The following is a 21,368-nucleotide window of genomic DNA, read 5'->3' as shown; positions in this document are numbered from 1 at the left end:
GCCAGCAGGCAAGGGCTGGCCCTCCCCAGAACCAACCGACAGAGTCCCAGCCTGGAAGAGGGAAGGAGGACAGAGGCTGAAGCACCTTTAAGTGCCCACTTGGCCTGTCAGAGCGGGGTGTCTAAGCTTAGAGACGAGGGAACAGGAAACTGGCACAGTCGTAGGATAGGACCAACTGCAGACATGATGGAAGTCAATCACAGAGCAAACCGTTCAAGCCCACCCCTTGACTGCTGGAGAGGAGTCCCAGGAACCCCAAGACCCGCCCTCTATGAATCGCAGGCTCACAGCCAACACCCATTCCTGTGCCCTTAGTCTGCGCCCCTGCTCTTGCTCCCCACAGATCCACCCACAGAAGCAGCAGCTGAGCCTCTTACTATTTCTTGATTTCTTGCTGCATCATTGGAAACCTTCAGGGGAATCTGGTCCTAGAAATGAAGTTTCCAAAAACTTTGTTCACATGCCCAATCCTGAGCTGAACTGGACAAAATGAATTTCTGGCTTTCAGAGAAGCCCTTATACTCACACTTTGGATACCTCTACAGGCTTCTCAGAGCCCTGAGATAAATGTTTTACCCTTAAGAACACTAGGGCCTGGGTGTCTCAGCTTCTAGCTCCACATGCCAGAGGGAGTGCCCAGCCCGTGGAGGAAGACTGGGGGTCTTCTGGCTTCTCGGCTAGTCGGGGGCTCAGGGCACAGGGCCCAGACACAGCCACAGCACAGGAGGAGTGGAGGTTTGCCTGGGGTTCAGAAGTTTATTAGTAAGGGAGTTTGGGCCAGCGGGTATTTACACGCTGCTTGCTACAGCCCTGGTGTGCCAGCTGCAGGAGGGAGGAGGGCTTCCTGCTCTGACGGTCACTGGTCAGCCACCCCAGAGAACGATGAGCTTCTCTCCTGGGATCCAGGGGCCAGGGCTTTGAGCTGGTGCATTCAGATGGACTCCACCTCTGTGTCCAGGGCCTGGGCTGGAGGGACGAGGGTTTTTAGGATCTCTGTGTAGTAGGGGCCAAACACTTTCTGATTGTGATGCGTTAGGCTGACAAACTTTTGGCCTAGTTCCGCCAGTTCTGCTTCGATGACAGTGAGGCCTCCAGGGAGGTCTAAGAGAGATCTCTGCACACCGAGGACCAAACAGCATTTGAGAAACAGGTGGATCCGCTGATCTATGAGCAGGATAAGACAGTGAGCAAACAACTTTCAGGAAGCAACACAGCCTCTACACTCCACTCACTCAAGTTCTAAGTTAACCAAGATATTCACTAGCCTACCCACTCACCTGGAGATAAGGAAATTTGTGTTGCTCCAGAAGGGGGATGCTATCTAGCTCCCAAGGACAAAGCAAAGGTCACAGACTAGTGGGCTAGTAAATTCCTGACTAGTCAAAAGATGACTTAAGCTTCCACCAGTAGATCTTGAGTGAGTATCTAACATGAAGGATCTTAGACTGATGCTTTGGATGGCTGAGGTTAAGAGCAAGGTCAGGTTCATGCCGTCCATTCCAACAGGGATGAGTCCTTGCTGCAGGAACATGTCCTCTAGCTGATTCAGCATCAGTTTCTTGTTGCTGGTAGGTGAGGGCTATGTCATGTCTTGGACTAATCAGAAAATGACCCAGAAGGCCAGGGATGACTTAACCAGGTTGGTTGAACAGGATGTCATACCCAGAAGTCATGAATCCTGGGTGCAAACATTCCTTAGAACCAGAATCAGTCTTTAAACTGAAAGAAACAGGGCAGCCCCGGTGGCTCAGCGGTTTAGCACTGCCTTCAGTCCAGGGCATGATCCTGGAGACCCTGGATCGAGTCCCACATCGGGCTCCCTGCATAAAGCCTGCTTCTCCCTCTACCTGTGTCTCTGCCTCTCTCTCTCTCTTTCTCTCTCTCTCTGTGTCTCACTAATAAATAAATAAAATCTTTAAAAAAATAAACTGAAAGAAATATATTTTCAACCCAGCATTTTGAAAAAACTAAAGCCTAAACAAGTGACTTGTCTAGTAATCATGCTTTCTATCATTAAATGGTTCAGTAACTGACTTCCAGGGATGGGATCTACCTCTCCCCAAAACACTCTCACCACTTCCATGGTCACGCTCACCAATGACACTGCGGACACAATTTTCCTTCTTGGCAATGTTCTGGAGCTGTCCTATCAGAGATGCTGTGTTGTCACTGCTCAGAGCAGCAAGGCCCATGTTCTTGAGGCTTTGATGGATTTCCTGAGACACCTGTTCACTCACAGTCTGCAGAGCCTCCTCAGGCCTAGACCATGAAGGAGAGTAAGCTGGGACCCAGCAGATGGCAATGCCACAGACCCAGAGCCACAGAGCCGGGGAAGCTCCATGCCAAAAGCTGGGCCCATTTGAGGGAGACTCTCAGTCATCTCCCTGCCCTCACCCCAGTCCCTGTAAGTAGGTAGGTTCACCCTCCTCACTGCTATGCTCCAGATCCTGACTACTCTCTATATATGATACCATGTTCTACTTCTTAGAAAACAAGGTAAATTATAAAATCAACTCTGGGTAAGAGTTTGGTGTCCACTCAATTCTTCAGCCCTGTGGAATTTATTTATATATGTGTATATATACATTTTTAAGACTTTCTTGGACATTTTCCATGGTCATTGGTCCTACTGTCACCAAAAATCCATGCAGCTCACCTGGACTTAAACTCCTCCATCAGGTCTTTGGTTATATGTTTCAGCTTATCCACAAACTGAGGTGAGCCAAACAAAACACTGCCTGAGAAACTACTGGCCACTAGCAGAACTGAGGCCAGGATGGTCAACTGGTGCAACTGAGACTCCAGCTCCTGCAGCCGGGTCCTGTCCATCAGCAGTGTCTGGGGAAGCCAGGAAGGAGAGGCCGTCAGGAGGGGAGAGTCATGAGGGAGTGCCGAGTACACTGTCAGGGGATGCCCTCCACAGGCCTACCTCAGGGAACTCTTCATTTTCCGGGTCCCAGAGAAGGAGGTTCAGGAAACCCTGCGATAGCACCATTGTAGGGCTAAGGGGCTCTGGGCTGCTGACTGCCTCGTTCGGGGAGGAGGAGGCCATACTGGTGGAGTCCAAAGTGTCGGGGCAAGTCGGGAGTGGCATGGTGAGGTCTGCTGCTGCTTGGGTCAGCCACTTGGTGGTGTGATCTAGGAGACCTAGGGTAGGAAGAGGGTGGGCAGGCATCTTCAGCATCTGTGTTCCTAAAGCTTCAAGACTAACGTTCTTTTCAAGATCTGCTCCTGGTCAATAAATAAATGCTTTGGTTGGGGGGAAGGGGGAGTGGTTTGTCTTAGACAACTCTTCCGTCTCCCCTACCCCAACCCCACCTGAGGAAGAAATTTTCTGTTCCCAAGAGACAGAGTATTCTCTAACATCACAGAAGCCAGATCCAAACAAGATCACATCTTCTCACTTCTGCCCTCAAGTTATTTACATACTTGGCTGTTTATTGAGGAGTTCCTGGAACGTAGCCCGTTCGTGCTGGATGGAATGTTCCTGCAGGTGAGGCTGAAGGCTCTGGATAGTGTAGTTCACCATGTCCATTTTCATCAGCCCCAGAACCTGGAAGATCCCTCTGACATAAAAGAAAATAAAATATACCATGAAAGGAAATCCAGCGAGAGGGAAGTGTCATTAAATCACTGTATTCCAGGGTTAGAAGGGGCTTGAAAATTAGTCCCATCTCCTAAATTTACAAAAGATGGCTCTGTGGACCCGAGGCCCCAGAGTAAGTGATGGCAGAGCAAGGAACAGAGAGGTCTCTGGAACTTGAAGCCTCCAGGCTAGCTCTCTTTCCACAGGATGATTCTATCGTCTTTTTAAAAGGTAGAGTCAGAGAAAGGAAACACACCCGCGTGCTAATTAATCTGTCTGGAAAGAGGGATTATAGGTGATGCTGTATCTGAAGCAATTTCTAGGCCAATCGCTTGTCCCCCCACCCTTCTTCTAATTTTCTGGGTCTTGGTTTCTACAGTTATTAAGTAGGGATAGCCTCCCATCCCTGTCCCCTCATGCTGTATAAACTGCAATGAGAAAATGTGGGGACAGGGTATTTGAATACCTTGGAAGGATCACATACTCTAACGTTTTATGATATGATGTTCTACAGGAGGCCCGACCAACCTAAGGCCATCTTTGGGACAAAAAAAGAAGCTAACAGGTCAGTGAAGAGCAAAGAGAACAATGCTCAGGTCTTCAGGAGGGAAGAGCCAGCCAAGACAGGGGTTGTAATTGAGTGTCTGGCCCTGCTTTTCCTGGCCCAGGGGCTGAGTCAGGTTTCCAAGGACAGCAGCCAAGTTTCACACCTCAGCAACCGAACAGGGTCCGTAATGTTCTCTAGATTCTGTACTGCTTCGTCTCGAACTGGTGCGCACAGCAAAGTCATCATGTTGAGAATGTACTTAGAGAGATGAGGGACATTCAGGGCTCCATGTTCTGCTTTCTGATTGAGGAGCTCTGTATCCAGTGCTTCTTCAATCTCACTTCTTAGGCGGCTCTGGCGTGGTAACAGCAGTGAGAGCAAGATCTGCCCAAGAAAGAAAGTCAGAGGGAGTTGCACTCTGTGTGGAGCCCCAAACCTTCTCTAACGCACAACCCCTTTAGCCAAGGGCATCAGCCTGTCTCTTAGGAACCGAGAAGTAGGGTCACTAAATTTTCCCGAGAAAATTATTTATCTTTGTTGAGAGGCCAATGATAGTTCAGGGCTTTAGGTCAGTACAACCACAGTGCATCATTTTCTAGGCAGAATGAGATGAAGAGATAAGTAAAATCAAGGAATGTGGAAAAAAGAAATGCAAAGTACAACAAATATAAAATACACATATCACATGGTGATGAGGTGCTCTTAATTTTAAAAGGTGGATTTGCTTTATTATTTATTTGTTTGAGAGAGCAAGTGCTTAGGGGAAGGGGGGCAGAGAGAGAGAGTGAGTGAGAATCTCAAGCAGACTTTGCAGAGTGTGGGGCTTGACATGGGGCTTGATCTTATGACCTGAGATCATAACTTGAGCTGAAAGCAAGAGTCACACGCCTACCTGACTGAGCCACCCACATGCCCCAAAGCAGGCATTTTTAAAGATTATTTTACTTCAAATGGCAAGGATGAAATAGGCCAAGGACCAGTTAAGAGGCATTGGAAATAGCCTTTTAACTCCAAAACATAAGCTCCCTGTGAAGAGAGACTCTCTTATTCATTTCTGTGCCTCAGTAACACCATGCCGGGGGATGCAGTGGTGTGGTCCAGTTACCAGTTGTTTTTAATTGAATGGACTACTGTGTGGTCAGAGCAGGATTCCCAGCTGTTTCACTTCATCTTAAATACAAGTTTCTCTGCACTATTTAAAATGGTGCAGCTCACCGGTTAGCAGTCGAAGGCCCTCTGTGCCAACTCTACCCTCCTTCAGGGCCTACGCAATGGTAACAGAGCCAAGCCCTTCATCTGTTTTTCCCTTGCTGGCTGGCATGACGTTAAGTTTTGTTAATAGAGGGTGCTAAAGAGAAACTGCCCAAGGGAGAGGTCCCCCTGCCCGGGCTCTGGTGAGCTCCTCTGTGGCACCACCTATGCTGCTGCAGCTTTGCTTCACTCAGAAGCAAAGTGTGGGTTCCTTCTCCTGATCGGACCCTGACTGATACAAAATCGTATCATACCACGGGTGAGGCCTGACTCAAAGGCCATATATCCACTGGCTCTGATGAGCATGAGTAGCACGAGTAGCAAGTACCTTAGATGCCTTAGGGAAACGTGCAAATTACAGGATGGCAGATAATCCCCACAAAATGTCAGCAGCCTCTCACCTCAGTGAAGGTGCCAGAGCTTCAGTGGTCTGCACCTTGTCAAGCTATCCCCCTCCAAGCTGAGTCAACTTGCTGTACCTCAGACCACCTACCATGAAAGAAGAGGCATAATACTTGTAGGCCTTTCTGGGTTTTTGAGGCAACATAGGCCACCTTTGAGTTTACTCCTGCAGAACTCATTTAGAGTCACTCAAAAGGTTTCCAGTTTCAAGTGGGAACCAGAGCAAAAGTAGGCTCTGCCATTTGGGCTTTATAATCCAGCAGGTTCAATGATACTTACAGTGTCTGCGGCAAGTAAGGTTGCTGTAATACAGCCTCTGGCAGGTTCCAAAGAGAGCATCACAACAAGACCTTTAGGAATTTAGAGCAAATCTATGCCTTTTTCTGCCAATCATGGTTTGCCTTTTGAGAAATAGTTTCTGGCTTGCTCCTGGGCTTCTATAGAAGTAAACACCTCACATACGACATGGGTGGCCACGTGGCCTGAGCTTTCCATGAGGAACTATGTGTTGTCCAGCCTACCTAACCATAAGATTAGGCCTGGCCCACAGCAATCTATTACCAGATGAAATGGCCCAAAGGTGACCAAGCATATACTGGAATAGGACAGATCTACAGAACAGAAGAACAGAATAGGAAGCCCAGAAATAAAACCTGGAGATATGGTCAAATGTTTTTAAACAATGCCAAGACCATTCAATGGAAAAAGGACAGTATCTTCAACAAATGGTGAATAAACTGGGTAGTTATCCATGCAAAAGAATGAAGTCGGGTGGGTCAGCTGCGAGTTGGCTTCAACTCAGGTTGTGATCTCTGGGTCATGAGATCAAGCCTAGCATTGGGCTCTGTGCTAAGCATGGAGTCTGCTTAAGACTTTTCCCCTCTTCCTCCTTCTGCCCCTTCCCTACTCTCTAAAATAAGTAAATTAATATTTTTTTAAAAGTTGAAGTTGGGGGATCCCTGGGTGGTTCAGCGGTTTAGACCTGCCTGGAGGTGCCAGGGCGAGATCCTGGAGACCCGGGATCGAGTCCCACATTGGGCTCCCTGCGTGGAGCCTGCTTCTCCCTTTCTGTGTCTCTGCCCCTCTCTGTGTCTTTCATGAATGAATTAATAAATAAAATCTTAAAAAAAAGTTGAAGTTGGACCCTTATCTAACATCTTATTTTAAAAAATAGCTCAAAATGGGGGATCCCTGGGTGGTGCAGCGGTTTGGCCCCTGCCTTTGGCCCAGGGCGCAATCCTGGAGACCCGGGATGGAATCCCACGTCAGGCTCCCGGTGCAAAAGTCTGCTTCTCCTCTGCCTGTGTCTCTGCCTCTCTCTCTCTCTCTCTCTCTCTGTGACTATCATAAATAAATAAAAATTAAAAAAAAAAAAAAAGCTCAAAATGGATCAAAGATCTAAACAGAGGAGCTAAAATTCTAAAACTCTTCAAAGAAAATAAAGGGATAAATCTTCATAATCCTGGATCTGGTAAGACAGGACACCAAAGGCAGAAGGAACAGGCTGGATCAACTGGGCTTCATCAGAAATAAAACTTTTGTGCCCAAGAAACTATCAAGAGAGTGAAAAGACTACCCACAGAATGGGAGAATATATTTGCAAATCACTTACCTAACAAGGGGCTACTTTCCTTGAATAGAATATATAAAGAACTCTTACAACTCAACAAAAGACAAACAACCTCATTTAAAAATGGACAAGGCGGGGGGGGGGGGGGGGGGGGGATTCCTGGGTGGCTCAGTGGTTTAGCACTGCCTTTGGCTCAGGGCATAATCCTGGAGACCTGGATCGAGTCCCACATTGGGCTCCCTGTGTGGAGCCTGCTTCTCCCTCTCTGTGTCTCTGCCTCTCTCTGTGTCTCTCATGAATAAATAAATAAAATCTTAAAAAAAAAAAAAAAAAAAAAAAAAGGTTGACAAAGGGCTTGAGTCAACCTTTCTCCAAAGATGGCAGACCTTGGGCAATAAGCACAGGGAAAGATGCTCAACACCATTAACCACCCATCAGGGAAGTGCAGACCTAAACCACAGTGAGATTCCACTTCATAGCCACTAAGATGGCTATAATGATAAGAGAAAAAAAGCATTGGGGAAAACGTGGGAAAAACTGGAACCCTTATACCTTGCTGGCAGGAATGTAAAGCGGCGCAGCCACTGTAGTTTCTCAAATTCAGCAATGGCACCCCTTGGTATATACCCAAAAGAGCAGAAAACAGGCGTTCAAACAAAAACTTGCACACAAATATTCATAGCAGTATTACTCACAATAGCAAAAATGTGAAAACGACACAAACATCCATCAACAGATAAATGGGTAAACAAAACACAGAATATCTCCATACAATGGAATTTTATGGGGTCATAAAGAGGAATGAAATTCTGACCCATGCTGACAACAGGGATGAACCTTGAAAACATTATACTAAAGTGAAATCTGCCATATACAAAAGGACAAATATCATACAATTCCCCTTATAGGAGGTACCTAGGGTAGTCAAGCACACAGACACAAAAGTATAATGGAGGATACCAGACTCCGGAGGAAGAAGAGAATGAAGAGTTACTGTTAATGGGTACAGTTTCTGCTTGGGAAGAGAAGAACGTTCTGGAAATGGATAGTATGATGGTCACAAAACATTGTGAATGTACTTAATGCCACTGAATTTTAACACTGAGAAATAATTAAAATGGTGGGGTGTCTGGCTAGCTCAATTGGTAGAGCCTAAAGCTCTTGATCTCAGGGTCATGAGTTCAATCCCCACGTTGGTCACGGAGCCTACTTTAAAAAGAAAATAATAATTAAAACGGTAAAAATTTTATGTATGTTTACAATTTAAAAAATCCTAAAAAACACAAATGACTAAGCCATTCCCCAGGAAGGATGAGCCAGCCACCTAGTGGCAGATGACTTCTTTGGACCTTCTACCACTATGGAGGCAGCAGTCACCCTCACTGTAACAGATATATATTTTGGATATGGATTTGTCTTCTCTCTCTGCAATGCTTCTATCAGCACCAACATCTGTGTACTTACAGACTGCCTGATCCACCGTCTCGGCATGCCCCATACCATTGCCCCTGATCACAGAGCACTTTATAACACAGGAAATACAGCAATGGGTTCATACCCCTTAAATCAACAGGCCTTAACTGAAAAGTGGAATGGCTTATTGAAGACTCTATTACAGCATGAGTTGAGGGACAATATCTTGAAAAGAAGAGGTTCTATCTTATAAGATGCAATATATTCTTTGAATCAAAGGCCATTCCATGGTACAGTTTCCCAAAGCCAGAAAACAGGGTCCTAGGAATCTAGGGGTGGAAAGAGGACTGGTTCCTTTTACTATTATACTTAATAACCTCTCTGCAGAATTTTTGTTGCCCATCTTGCCAACTTTAGGCTTTGCTGATTTGGGAGGAATGCTTGCACTGGTCCCAGTGAATTAGAAGATGAGACTGCATATGTTCATTCTGTGCTCTTTATACCACTGAACCAATATGGTGAAAAAGGGATTATTCTACAGGTGAGAGTAAATGATCCTGAGTATGGGGACACCTGGGTGGCTTGGCGGTTGGGTTTCTGCCTTTGGCTCAGGGCTCCCGGGATCAAGTCTCACATTGGGCTCCCTGCATGGAGCTCTGCTTCTCCCTCTGCCTGTGTCTCTGCTTCTCTCTCTGTGTCTCTCATGAATAAGTCAATAAAATCTTTTTAAAAAAACATGATCCTGAGTATGAAGGAGAAACCAGGTTGATGCTACACAATGAAGGCAAGATGATTCTCTTAGGTTTCTTTCAGTGCTTTCACATCCAGTAACAAAAGTTAATGGAAAACCACAGCAAACAAACAACAGCAAAATGCTTAAGGACTCAGACTCTTTGGCAGTGAAGGTTTGGGTCACTTCACCATATAAAGACATCCAACCCAGCTAAGGCTTGGGCTGAGGGCAAGGGAAATATGGAATAAAAAGTAGAAGGAAGCCATGGATATCCACCATAGACTTGTGACCAATTACAGAAATGATGACTACAAGTTTTCTCTTTGCCTGTCACAGGCACAGGTTTATCTGTACACGTTAACCACTTTCTTCTCTCCTCCTCTTCCCACTATTATTTTACAGATTGGTTGTTGTAAGCTAACTGTACAATTTAGACTTTAAGTAACAGAATATTTGGTGGCACTCTGAATTTGATAACAAAAGACACAGCAACTGTTGGGACCGTGAGTCTCCTCATTTTCTGGAAAGAATGAAAATGAGGAAATGTCTGGAAAGACAACTGCATCTTAGCAGGCAGAAATAGAGATCTTTTCATAAACTGAAATGCGTGTGGACAGGTGCATACAGAAGCTGAGCAGCCAGCAGAGGGGAATGTGACAGTTATCAACTGTCTCTCAATTCCAAATTCATCATTCATGTCTCTGCTCTGAGAAAATGAAGCCCTTGCAATATCTTTTCTTTACCAGGTGGCACAATGGTTAAGTTTAATCTGTAGAGGGCACTAGTAGTTTTCTGGGCTGTATAACAAATTACTATAAACGGAGAGGTTAAAAAATAAATAAAATAATAAAATAATAAAATTAAATTAAATTAAATTAAATTAAATTAAATTAAATTAAATTAAATTAAAATAAAATAAAATAATAAACAGGTTTACCACAGCACATACATTTATCTCACAATTTCTGTGGGGCAGGAGCCCAGGCACGGTTTAACTTGGCCCTCTGTCCCGCATCCCGCAAGGTGTTGTCAAGGTGTTGGCTGAGGTACATTCTCACTGGGAAGCTTGACTGGGTAGGACTCTGCTACCAAGCTCATTCAAATGGCACAGTTCGTTACAGCAGACTTGCTGGATGGATGCTGCTGTCAGATCCTACAGGCCGTGCATTTCCCTGCCCCATGACCCTCTCCAGAGGCAGTTCACTATACACCCATCCACTTCTTCAAGGCCAGCAAGAGAGTTTCTCCAGTCGGCTAAGACGGAGTCTCACCTAGCGAAATGTATTTCTAGGAGCAGCATCTCAGCACCCTTGCATACTGGTTAGAGGCAAATTATAGATCTCATCCACACTCAAGGAGAGCGGACTATATACAAAGGTGTGGATCACTGGGGGGTCACCCTAGGGTGTGCCCACCACATACTACAAAGACATTGGAAGAGGCAAGAGCTTCTCTTCACGGTTCTGCAATACTCACTTCACGTTCTGCAAAATGGGTGTGTGGCTTTGCCTGTGGCTGGCTCCTGCAGCCTGAGCACCTTCACCAGTGTGTTCAGCTCCTGCAGGGCAAGTGGCTACTTGTCCAGTGCCAGGCTCCGCCTGCACAGGCAGCTGTCCCAGCACCAGATCCTGCAGCGCAGGATGGGCAGAAGCGACACACCCACACCCTCCCAAACACTGCTGTGAGTGTTCTATCGCAGCCCTAGGGGTAGGGTGTATCTTCCTCCTCTCTGATATTTTAGCACACTTTAGAGTTTTCTTTGCTTTTTATTAGCTCAAAGCTCTTGTTTCTTTGATTCCATGTTATAATCATTTTTATGTTGAAACTACTGTGTGATTTCTGTCTACTGATGAGACTCTGACTGAGTCCTGGACTGTGTTCAGGTCGGATCTGTTAGCCACTGCCACCCAATGACCTTGGGGATGTGTAGGAAATTTACATCTACAGATGGAAGATCGGTCACTCACCTCTTTAATTTCTTTCAGAAGTTCAAGAGCACAGCTGAAGTCTGGGGGAGTAGCTGACAATTGCTCTTTGAGATGGTTCCAAAAGGCATTGTGCATGGTCTCCTTGACCTTATCTTCCAAACTGTAAAGAGGGTTAAATGAGCAAATTACTTTCTCTAAAAACTGTTATAAGGTCATTCTCTCCCAAGACCCAAATAAACATATTTGATATGACAAAGACAATCACACTGACAGGAAAAGGCCAGGAACTATGTTTGGGCCGCAGCAAAGTTGAACAAGCTGGGGTCAGACCTGGATGCCAAGCACATTAGTGAAAGCTCTCAAGAGGGCTTCTCATGATTCCAAGCAGCCCTCCCTCTGCAGCAGGAAGAACCCTCAAGAGAGGTCAGGCCAGCTTTAGTACCGACTTTGCAACTAGGCTAGATAATACATGACTTAGTTTCCATTTATGCATACATACAGCAAGAAACTAAAGGATCTTTTATTCTCTTATAGTCCTAAAATCTGGAAAAGGATTCTCCTTCCTTGCTAATACTGAAATATCCACAGGTACTTCCAAATCAGCAGGTCTAAAACTCAATTCAGTATCTTCCCCTTCCAAACCTGTCCCTCCTGTATTCCCAATCGCAGTGGCACTACCAGGTAGCCAGTGATGGAGGCCAGAAAGATGTTATCTCTTCTCCTTTAAAAAAAAAAATAGTGATGCCTGGGTGGCTCAGGCAGTTGAGCATCTGCCTTAAGCTCAGGGAGTGATCCCGGGTCCTGAGATCGAGTCCTGCATCGGGTTCCCTGCAGGGAGCTTGCTTCTCCCTCTGTGTCTCTGCTCTCTCTCTGTGTCTCTCATGAACAAATAAAATCTTTAAATAAAATAAAAAATAGAAGCAAAAGGCAATTCAATTTAGACAGGATAGGCTCTTCAGCATGTGGTGCTAGAACAAGTGGATCTCCATAAACAAACAAAAAAAATGTATCTTATAGCTTCCACAGATAGATCCCAGACCTACATGTAAAATGTAGATGACAACACAGGAGAAAAGTAGGTGACCTTGGGTTTGGCAGTGACGTTTTAAATACAACAACAAGGGACGCCTGGGTGGCTCAGCGATTGAGCGCCGCCTTCAGCCCAGGGCCTGATCCTGGAGACCTGGGATGGAGTCCCACATCGGGCTCCCTGCATGGAGCCTGCTTCTCCCTCTGCCTGTGTCTCTGCCTCTCTCTCTCTGTCTTTCATGAATAAATAAATAAGATCTTTAAAAAAAAAAAAAAAAAGACCCAATATCCAAAATACTGAGTCTTAAGACTCAGCAAGAAGAAAACAACTCAATTTTTAAAATGGGGAAAGCTCTGAACAGACACTTCACCAAAGTCATCATACAGATGGCAAATAAGCATATGAAAGATGTTCAACATCTTGTCATCAGGGAACTGCAAGTTAAAATAACAATGACATACCCATATAAGCCTATGAGACTGCCCCGATCAAAATACTGACACCACCAAAATGCTGGTGAGGATATGGAGCAATTCTAGGAACTCTAACTCATTGCTGGGGGAAATGCAAAATGGTACAGCCACTCTGGAAGACAGTTTGGCAGTTTCGTTTCTTTTCTTTTTTTAAAAGATTTATTCATTCATTCATTCATTCATTCATTCATGAGAGACACAGACAGGCAGAGACACAGGCAGAGGAAGAAGCAGACTCCATGCAGGGAGCCCAATGCAGGACTCAATCCTAGATCCCGGGATCACGACCTGAGCCTAAGACAGGTGCCCAACCGCTGCGCCACCCAGGCATCCCAGTTTGGCAGTTTCTTAGAAAATTAAACATACTCTTGTCATATGGTCTAGAAATTGTCCTTTGTATTTGAGCAAATGAGGTGAAAACTTATATCCACCCAAAAACTTGCACAGGGAGGTTTAGACCAGTTTTATTCATAATTTCCAAAACTTGGAAGCCACCAAGATGTCATCCTGTAGGTGAGTGGTAAATAAACTGTGGTATATCTGGATAATGGGATATTATTCAGCATTAAAAAGAAATGAACCATCAAGCCCCAAAAAGACACAGAAGAATCTTAAATGCATACTGCTAAATGAAAGAAGCCAACCTGAAAAGGCTACATACTGTAAGATTCTAATTATAGGACATTCTGGGAATCAATGGAAACAGTAAAAAGATCAGTGGTTGCTGAGGAATCATGGGGCAGGAAGAAAAAGGTGTACAGGAGATTTTTAGGACAGTGAAATCACTGCTTTGGATACAAAAATGATGAATACATAACATTATACATTTGTAAAAAAAAACCACAAAATATACAAAAAACGAACTCTAATGTACACTATGGACTTGAGTTAATAATAACATATTAATACTAGGATCACCAACTATGATAAATGACTTACTGCAAGACGTAAACAATGAGGGAATCTGTGTGCTGCAGAGGGAGGGGTGTGTGGGAACTCTGTACTTTCTGATTTTTCTGTAAAACAAAACTACTTTTAAAAATGTATCTGGTGGGTGGGGGATTGGGGTAATTGGGTGACAAGCACTTGAGGAAATGAGCATTGGGTATTATATGCTCAACTGATGAATCACTAAACTCTACCTCTGAAACTAATAATACACTATATGTTAACTAAATTGAAAATATGTTAATAGAAAATTTAAAAACTAAACATTTAATGTGTATTAATTTAAAAAAAGAAATGACAAGAATTTTCCTCTCAAAGTTTATTAAAATGTTTCTTGTCTACAGGTGAGAGTTGTAAGAAGAAAAAGAAGCATTTGAAAAGTACAAGTCTGTACCTAGTCATTGCCAAGTAGCTACTGGTTTTCTTGAATTAAACATCCCCCTTAAAAAAAAATACAGCAGTAACACATGCTCCTTGTGAAAGAAACAAAAAACAAGCAATATGAGGATGAATAAAACAAAAAGTCAAAGTTCCTCTCCCAATACACCACTTTCACTCATCAGAGGTAACCAACTATAATCTGCCCAATGATCTAAAGTGTACTAGACTTGTTCTCAACTCTTCTCTTCATCCTGTCTATCCAATCCATCTCCAAGTTTCATAAATCGTGCTTCTTAAGTGCCTCCGGAATCCATCCCTTCCTTCCATGATCTCTTACCTGGACTACTGCCATAGTCCATTCACTGGTCCCCCTGCTTTCAGTCTTGTCCCTTTTCAATCGGTTCTCCACCAATTCATTCTAAAACCAAGGACTTCTAAAGTGTGATTCTCATCAGGATGCCACGCTCATTTAAAGTCCTCACCATAGCAAAAACCACTTACAGGACCCTTCTGGATACTGCTCTGCCTCCCACTCTGGTTTATCTCCTCCTATCTCACATTTCATGCTCAGCCACACCAAGGTACCTGTAAAAAACATACCATATTCTTGCCTCTGACATAGCTTCCTCTACCAGGAGCATTCTTTCTCATGTTGACCATCTGGACAGCATCTATTCCTCCTCTAAAATCAACTCAAGTCTTCATAAGCAACTCAGGTCTTCCTCTCTAGGCAGATCTCTGACCATCCTTAAGCAATTGAGCACTCTCATGAGACTCTATAGACACAACTATGAGTGAACTGATCATTTTTTTTCTGTTATTCAACTGTCCCCCTACAAAAGCTTCCTGACAGCGGTGACAGTCCCTTATCTATCTATAGCTATATCTCTATCTATCCCCAGCACCCAGCATTTTGCCCGCCACATAAGTGCTCAATATATGCCTGATGAGTGAATGCTCAAATGTGGGATTTCCCTTTGTAGTGTGCAATTGTCACTAGCACTGTCCTTTGCACAAAGGAGAGCCAATTGCCAAAAATGAGTCAAACTCTATTTCAACCTCTTTCCTGATCTAAATTCTGTATTACCTTATGTGAAAACACAGCTCTGACTAGTACTATTTACTCTGTTCATTCCTCCCTCTCTCATCACCTCTACCTGCCCCCCCAACTCCCTCATTAGCACCCCTTTAGCAGACCTTCACTCCCGGTTTTAGTTTTGCTCTTCTCTCCTGCCGTCAACAACATACCTAAGCAGTGACAGAGACGTTAGGGGATGTGGGTTTAGGTGAAAACCTGGTCCCACAGAAGCTGTGCTTGGTATGGACAACCTGCTGGCAGCAGGCAAGGGCATGGAGAGGAGGGGAATGAAGTGTGGTAGAGAACAGCACTTAGTAACTGCTGCCAGATAACAAAGGCATTCAAGGAAGCTGAATGATCACGAGCTGCCCTCATGTAGCTACTGGTGGGAAATTAGAACTGTTTTTAAAACCTGACACTGAATTTACCCATTCAACCACCAATAAACCAGCACAGCCATTGAATTCATACTTCCTAAATGGTTCTTATTTGTGACACCTTCCATATAACTAAGAACCAAAGCAAAGCTTGATGGAGGTGGGAGAGCATTATTTATCAACAGAGTTCTGATCCTGATTCATAAATTAAACTGACTTATGAAGTCGGAAAGAAAAGAAATGAAAACACTACTATTCGAACATTCACATTTTATCTGTGCCTGCTTCATCTATGGTCACTTAAAAGAGTAACTGGAGGGAACTATGAGGCAGGCAGCCAACAGGATAATCCCAAAGATCTAGGATTCCTGGTATTCACGCTGGTGTATAGTCTCATCTCTGGGAGTTGTGGGCTGGGTTTAGCATCTACCTTCTGGCAAACAGAATGTAGCCAAGGTGATGGGATGTCACTTCTGAGATGAGGCAACAAAAATACTGTGGGTTCTGTCTTGGGCACCATCTCCTCACATCCTTATTCTCTCACTCACTCTGAGTGTGGCAAGGAGCTGAGGAGGCTCTGGCCAACACTCAACACGTTGACTGCAGCCTCGTGGGGAACCAAGAGCCAGAGGCACACCGTTAAGCCATGCCCATATCTCTGACCCACAGAAACCGTGAAATAATGAACACCATTTCAGCCACTAAGTTTTGGGATAACTTGATGGCCACAATAGCTAGCTACTCAGGCTACTTCCTCCACATCTATCAGAGAAGATCTGAAATCCATCAGACTGATGTTTTATTATTAATGGGGGCTGCAAAGTGAACATTCCAATAATAATCACTTTGGCTTATTCACTCATTAAATAACATTTGCTTCTTGACCCTCTAATACTAAAAACTATTATTTTTTAAGTTGTTGAGATCTTTTAAGTTTTATAGTCAAACATCATATCCCCCCCCCCCTCCCCGGTTTTCTTGACTATTATTAAATAAAAATGCTTCGAGTCTGGTCAAAAGCCATTATTGCTAAATAGTTATGCCGGGATGAATAAAATGGGAAAATCAGAAGAGCCGGTACCTGCTTGGAGGCGAAACCTTTTCTTCCATGTGCAAACCACGATTCTTTCCAACCTTGTTGCTCAGCTTAGAAACATCATCAACCGTGTCTATCAGACCTGGGACAGAAAGAACTTTGGGTGAACACCTGAAACTAATGTTAACATCAATTTTACCTCCATTAAAAAAAAGAAAAAGAACTTACAGTGGACACAAGTCATTCTGAATTTCTATTTTATTCAGAGATTCCCTCTGAGTAGGCCCCAAATTTAGATTCATCAAACTGATCTTATACAAACTCATTCAACTGTTCTAGTCATTTATATTTTCTGAACTTTGGGCCTAGAGTACTCCAGCACATAGTAGCCAGCAGTCCTTGGCCTGGATGCATAGTAGTGCTGTGTGGTGGTAAGGGAAGACAGAGCATCTCTTTTACAAATAACAAAAACTAATTACAAGCTTTTCTCTTGAAAAGTAAAATAATAATTAAGGCATCAAAGAAACAATAATTTGTGAGTTGCAAAAATAAGCATTTCTCTAGGGTTATTCTGATTCTACTTTCCTCGTCCTGCCTCTGATGAAAGCTAAATTCTCCATACAGATGGGACTGAACAGCACCAGTGTCACTTGGTCTCAGAAAACAGTTCCAGGTGTTGGAATTTCACAGGCTACTAACATTTCCAAAAAGATTCTGAGCAACCGACAACTTGCCAACTTTGGACAGTGAGACAAGCACATAAGCAAATAAAAAAATCCACTCTACCATCATTTCATAAAAGAAGAACTTAACTGCCCAAAAAAACAAAACCCCCCACACACACACACACAAACAGAAAGGGACTGTTGTCAGAATAAAGAGTAGTCCTTTACATTGAATCAATTTAGCTTTAGGAAAAACTCATTACAGCATCTTTATTTCCTTTCACTAAATATTGCTAAGAATTTTGTCACAAACCAGCACTAGCATTTGGGAACCACTGCCTTAAGTTCTTAGTAAAGACCCAGCTGAGGGCATTCTCATGTAATAGGCAGAACATAGTTATAAGGACCACGTGGTATGTGGAACAAAGCTGCACAGAGTAAATTGTATTTTCTCATTCTCTTTCAGTAGCGCTTCATAATTTGTCCACAGAAGAGTATCTGGTTCCGAGATGTGGAAGGGATATAGATGAAGTAAGATGCACCATGGAGTTGATCATTGTTGAAGCTGGGTAATGAGTAAACATGGTTCCTCACGCTAGTCTACTTTTGTAAATGTTTAAATTGTCCATAAGTAAGAAGATTTAAAAAAGGAAAAAGAGTTATTGTTGAAAAGAGGTTACATGAGAATGCCTTTATTCTTAGGAGGTACATGATCACATTTTTGAAGCCATGACTCCAACTTTCAGTAAGAAAGGAAAATTATACATATATGTAGAGAGAGAGTGCAATGTCACAGAATGTTAACAATGTGGGCATTCACTGATTAGTTTACTTTTCAACAAAGTTGAATATTTTGAAATTAAAATAAAAATTTATGGGTAAAAAGTGATTGAAAATTTACCAAAAAGCCACTGAGCCCTTGCTTAGGTAAATATAAAGATGAACTGAGCCTCAAGTGGACAGTTGAAGTTCCCTTTGTTTTTGAAGCCTCTTGGAAGCCTTTGGTTTCAGCTAAAATGGCAAAACACAGTCAAATATGTAAAGAGACAATCCATTACTTCATTAATCAGAAATAAAAGAAAATCTTCCACGGGAAACTGAGATATAGCAGCTTATTGAAGGACTGAAGGAAAAATTATCCACAGAAACAGTTTCCAACTATAAGTCAAAGTCCAGAGCCTCCTTTGACAAGATGGTTTGGCCGCTCACAAGAACGGTACTATTCAACTCTATAAAAATTCAGGGAAGGGGAGGGACCAAAGAGAAATGAGAGGTAAAATACAACTAAAGTAGATTTCTAAAATCCATATCCCAAGGACAAAGAAATTTTCAACACGATATATAGTAACTGAACCAAGTCAACCTCACCTACAAAATTTCAAATTCCTTTTTATTTAAAGGGGGAATTTCGTTACTCATTTTAGGGCTGTTTTGCCTATGGATTCATTTAAACAGCCGCTTAAGAACTTAAGTCGTTTACACCATATTTACCAAAAAATTGGCTTTCACCCCTACAATAGGTTCATTCACATCTAAATAAATCCTCAGGCACCCGATGTGCCACTTTGGGGCCATTTTGTTAGCCAGCAGCGACCCCATGCGGCTACAGGAGAAACCGGTGTCCTTCAACCTCGTAGCCCCGGGACCTTGAACTACTTTCTGCCGTTTCAATCTTCAAGAGGTCAACTCTGCCTGTGGAGAGAGGCCTTCGGACTGAGGCCTGTTTACGTCCGCGAGAGACACTGCTGTAAGAGGGATGCCGGAGTCCCGGGGAGGGCAGACCTACGGAAGCATGGAAGAGACCTGGGACCCGAAGGAACGCTGAAATACTAGAGCCCGGGGCAGTCGTTTGCGAGTCCATGAAGCGCCCAGCGATTCCCATCAGGGATCACCGGGGGTCTCTAAAAACCCTCAAGTTCCACCTGCAAACTCAAACGACAAGGATGGCTGCGAACGCACTGGGCCCCAGACCCCGTCCGACTCAAGTAAGGCCGCCTGCGTCACTGCTCCCCGCGGGCCGACCGGGAGGCCGGAGCCGTGGGCAGACGCCGGGCGGGGGCAGCGGAGGCGGGCGGGGCCGAGGGCGAACCCCGGGCCCGAGGCCCCTCCCCTCCGCCCGGCCGCACCCCTGGCGCCCTGGAGCGGCGGCGGGCGGGCGCGCGGGACCTACAGGCGGGGGCGTCCTCCACGCCGCTCGGGCCGTCCCGGGTCGGGGCGGAGGTCTCGGGCCTGCAGGACCTGCACTCGGCGTCGCCCGGGTCCGTCAGGGGCATTCTGTCCTCGACGTCCGGCATGTTGCGGATGGAATCTGGACTGGGGAGAAAGGACGCGCCGTGGGCGTCGGGGAAGGGGGCTCTCCACCTGCCGCCGCGGGTGCGGAGCCCCGCCCGGCGCGCCCGGCCTGGCCACGCGGCGGGAGCAGGCGGGCGGCTCCGGGGCCGCTCGGGGGCCAGCGGGACAGGGGAGCCGGGCGGCGGGGTGCGGGGGCCCGAGGGGCGGCGCGGGGGGCGGCCCTCCTGGCCCGGGACGCCCGGCTCGAGCCCGCTGCGGCTCCGGCGGCAGGGGGAGCCCTCGGCGCTCCGGCCCCGCGCCGCTCACCTCCTCCCGGGCCACCGGCCGCCTGCTCTGGGTAGGCGTGGCGGCTGCGCGGCCTGGAGGCCCGGACCGTACCACCCGCGGCGCGGCGGCGGGGGGCGGGCGGCCGCGAGGGGCCGCGAGGGGCCGCGCGGCGACGCGGAGGCCCCGGGCCGACCCCGCGCGCACCCCCGCCGCCGCGCCGGGCCGCCGGGTGGCACAGTCGGGGCTTGGAGAACAAAGCGCCGCCCGTCTCCCGGGCAACCGGCGGGGTCACGTGGCCGCCCCGCGCTCCGCCGCGCGCCCGGGGGCTGGGACCCGGGCGGCCGGGCTCAGGCTGGGTGTCGCGAAGCCCCTGAGGCCCGGGGTGCCGTGGGCTCCGCGGCCGGGCCCTGCCTGGTATCTCGGGGCCGCCGCGAGAAAGATCACCTGCAACCACTCAGGGAGGGGAGAGGCCGCGGCTCAGCTAACCCGAGAAACGAGCGCACCCGGGAGGGTCGTTTCTTTCCAGCAAGGCCCCGCTACCTGGCGCTCGGCAGGCGCGGAAACCCAGCCCCGGCCGGTCCCGGTTGGTGGCGGCGGGGCGGCAGCGTGGGCTCGTCCACTGGACTCCTGGGCTGGGCTCACCTGGACCTGCAGGCTGGCCCCCCGGACTCCGGGCTCCGTCCCGGGCCTGTCTCGGTCCCGAGTCGGCTGTTGCCCCTGGAGTGACTTAGGACCCCTGTCCCCTCCAACGATCACTGTACTTCGGGGGGTGGGGGACGAAAAGAAGTGTCCGCTGTACTCTCCTATCCCTTTTTATTAACGGACTTGATTTCTTACAACAAAAGCTTGCTTTAAAAAAATAAAATAGGGCAGCCCCGGTGCCTTAGCGGTTTAGCCCCGCCTTCAGCCTGGGCCATGATCCTGGAGACCAAATCGAGTCCCACGTCGGGCTCCCTGCATGGAGCCTGCTTCTCCCTCTGCCTGTGTCTCTGCCTCTCTGTGTGTATGTGTCTCTAATAAAAAAATAAAATCTTTTAAAAAAATGAATAAAATAGAGCGACTGAGTGGCTCAGTGATTAAACATTCTGCCTTCAGCCCAGGGCGTGATCCCAGAGTCCCAGGATCGAGTCCCGCGTCGGGCTCCTTGCATGAAGCCTGCTTCTCCCTCTGCCTGTGTCTCTGCCTCTCTGTGTGTCTCTCATGAATAAATAAGCTAAAACATAAGATGAAAGCATTGCCTGTATCAAGTTCTTATTATAACCTTTGCCTTGTTAGTGTGCAATGTGGATTTTTCTTGCACAACATACGCGTTTTGAGGGAGAGGATCATGAAGAGGCCCAAGAACACTTTTTTTCCTTCCTGCCTGCCTGCCTGCCTTCCTCTCAATGCCT

General features: G+C 46.2%; 1 protein-coding gene across 7 annotated transcripts; it reads right to left on the bottom strand.

Moving 5' to 3' along the window:
- Positions 1–736: 736 nt before the first annotated feature.
- TCP11 (t-complex 11) lies at positions 737–20,158 on the bottom strand. 7 transcript variants are annotated; one of them, XM_077904326.1, is made up of 10 exons: positions 20,017–20,074; positions 19,589–19,731; positions 16,799–16,895; positions 11,470–11,590; positions 4,297–4,517; positions 3,430–3,566; positions 2,930–3,147; positions 2,657–2,838; positions 2,096–2,259; positions 737–1,164 (listed from the first exon to the last, which is right to left on the bottom strand). In XM_077904326.1, exons 2-10 carry the CDS (start codon positions 19,710–19,712, stop codon positions 932–934), a joined length of 1,497 nt encoding a protein of 498 aa, XP_077760452.1. In that variant the 5' UTR covers positions 19,713–19,731; positions 20,017–20,074; the 3' UTR covers positions 737–931. The 7 variants fall into 7 exon arrangements, 6 of the variants coding, with proteins under 6 accessions (XP_077760452.1, XP_077760456.1, XP_077760455.1 ...); XR_013383651.1 differs by lacking the exon at positions 20,017–20,074 and adding an exon at positions 1,278–1,596 and having other exon boundaries at positions 1,027–1,164; positions 19,589–19,783; XM_077904330.1 differs by lacking the exon at positions 19,589–19,731 and having other exon boundaries at positions 20,017–20,158.
- Positions 20,159–21,368: the final 1,210 nt, after the last annotated feature.

Source organism: Canis aureus, chromosome 7, assembly GCF_053574225.1.
Source record: "Canis aureus isolate CA01 chromosome 7, VMU_Caureus_v.1.0, whole genome shotgun sequence".
NCBI lineage: Eukaryota > Metazoa > Chordata > Mammalia > Carnivora > Canidae > Canis > Canis aureus.
The sequence above is the reverse complement of the archived record's forward strand: the minus strand, read 5'-3'. Positions and strand labels throughout refer to the sequence as shown.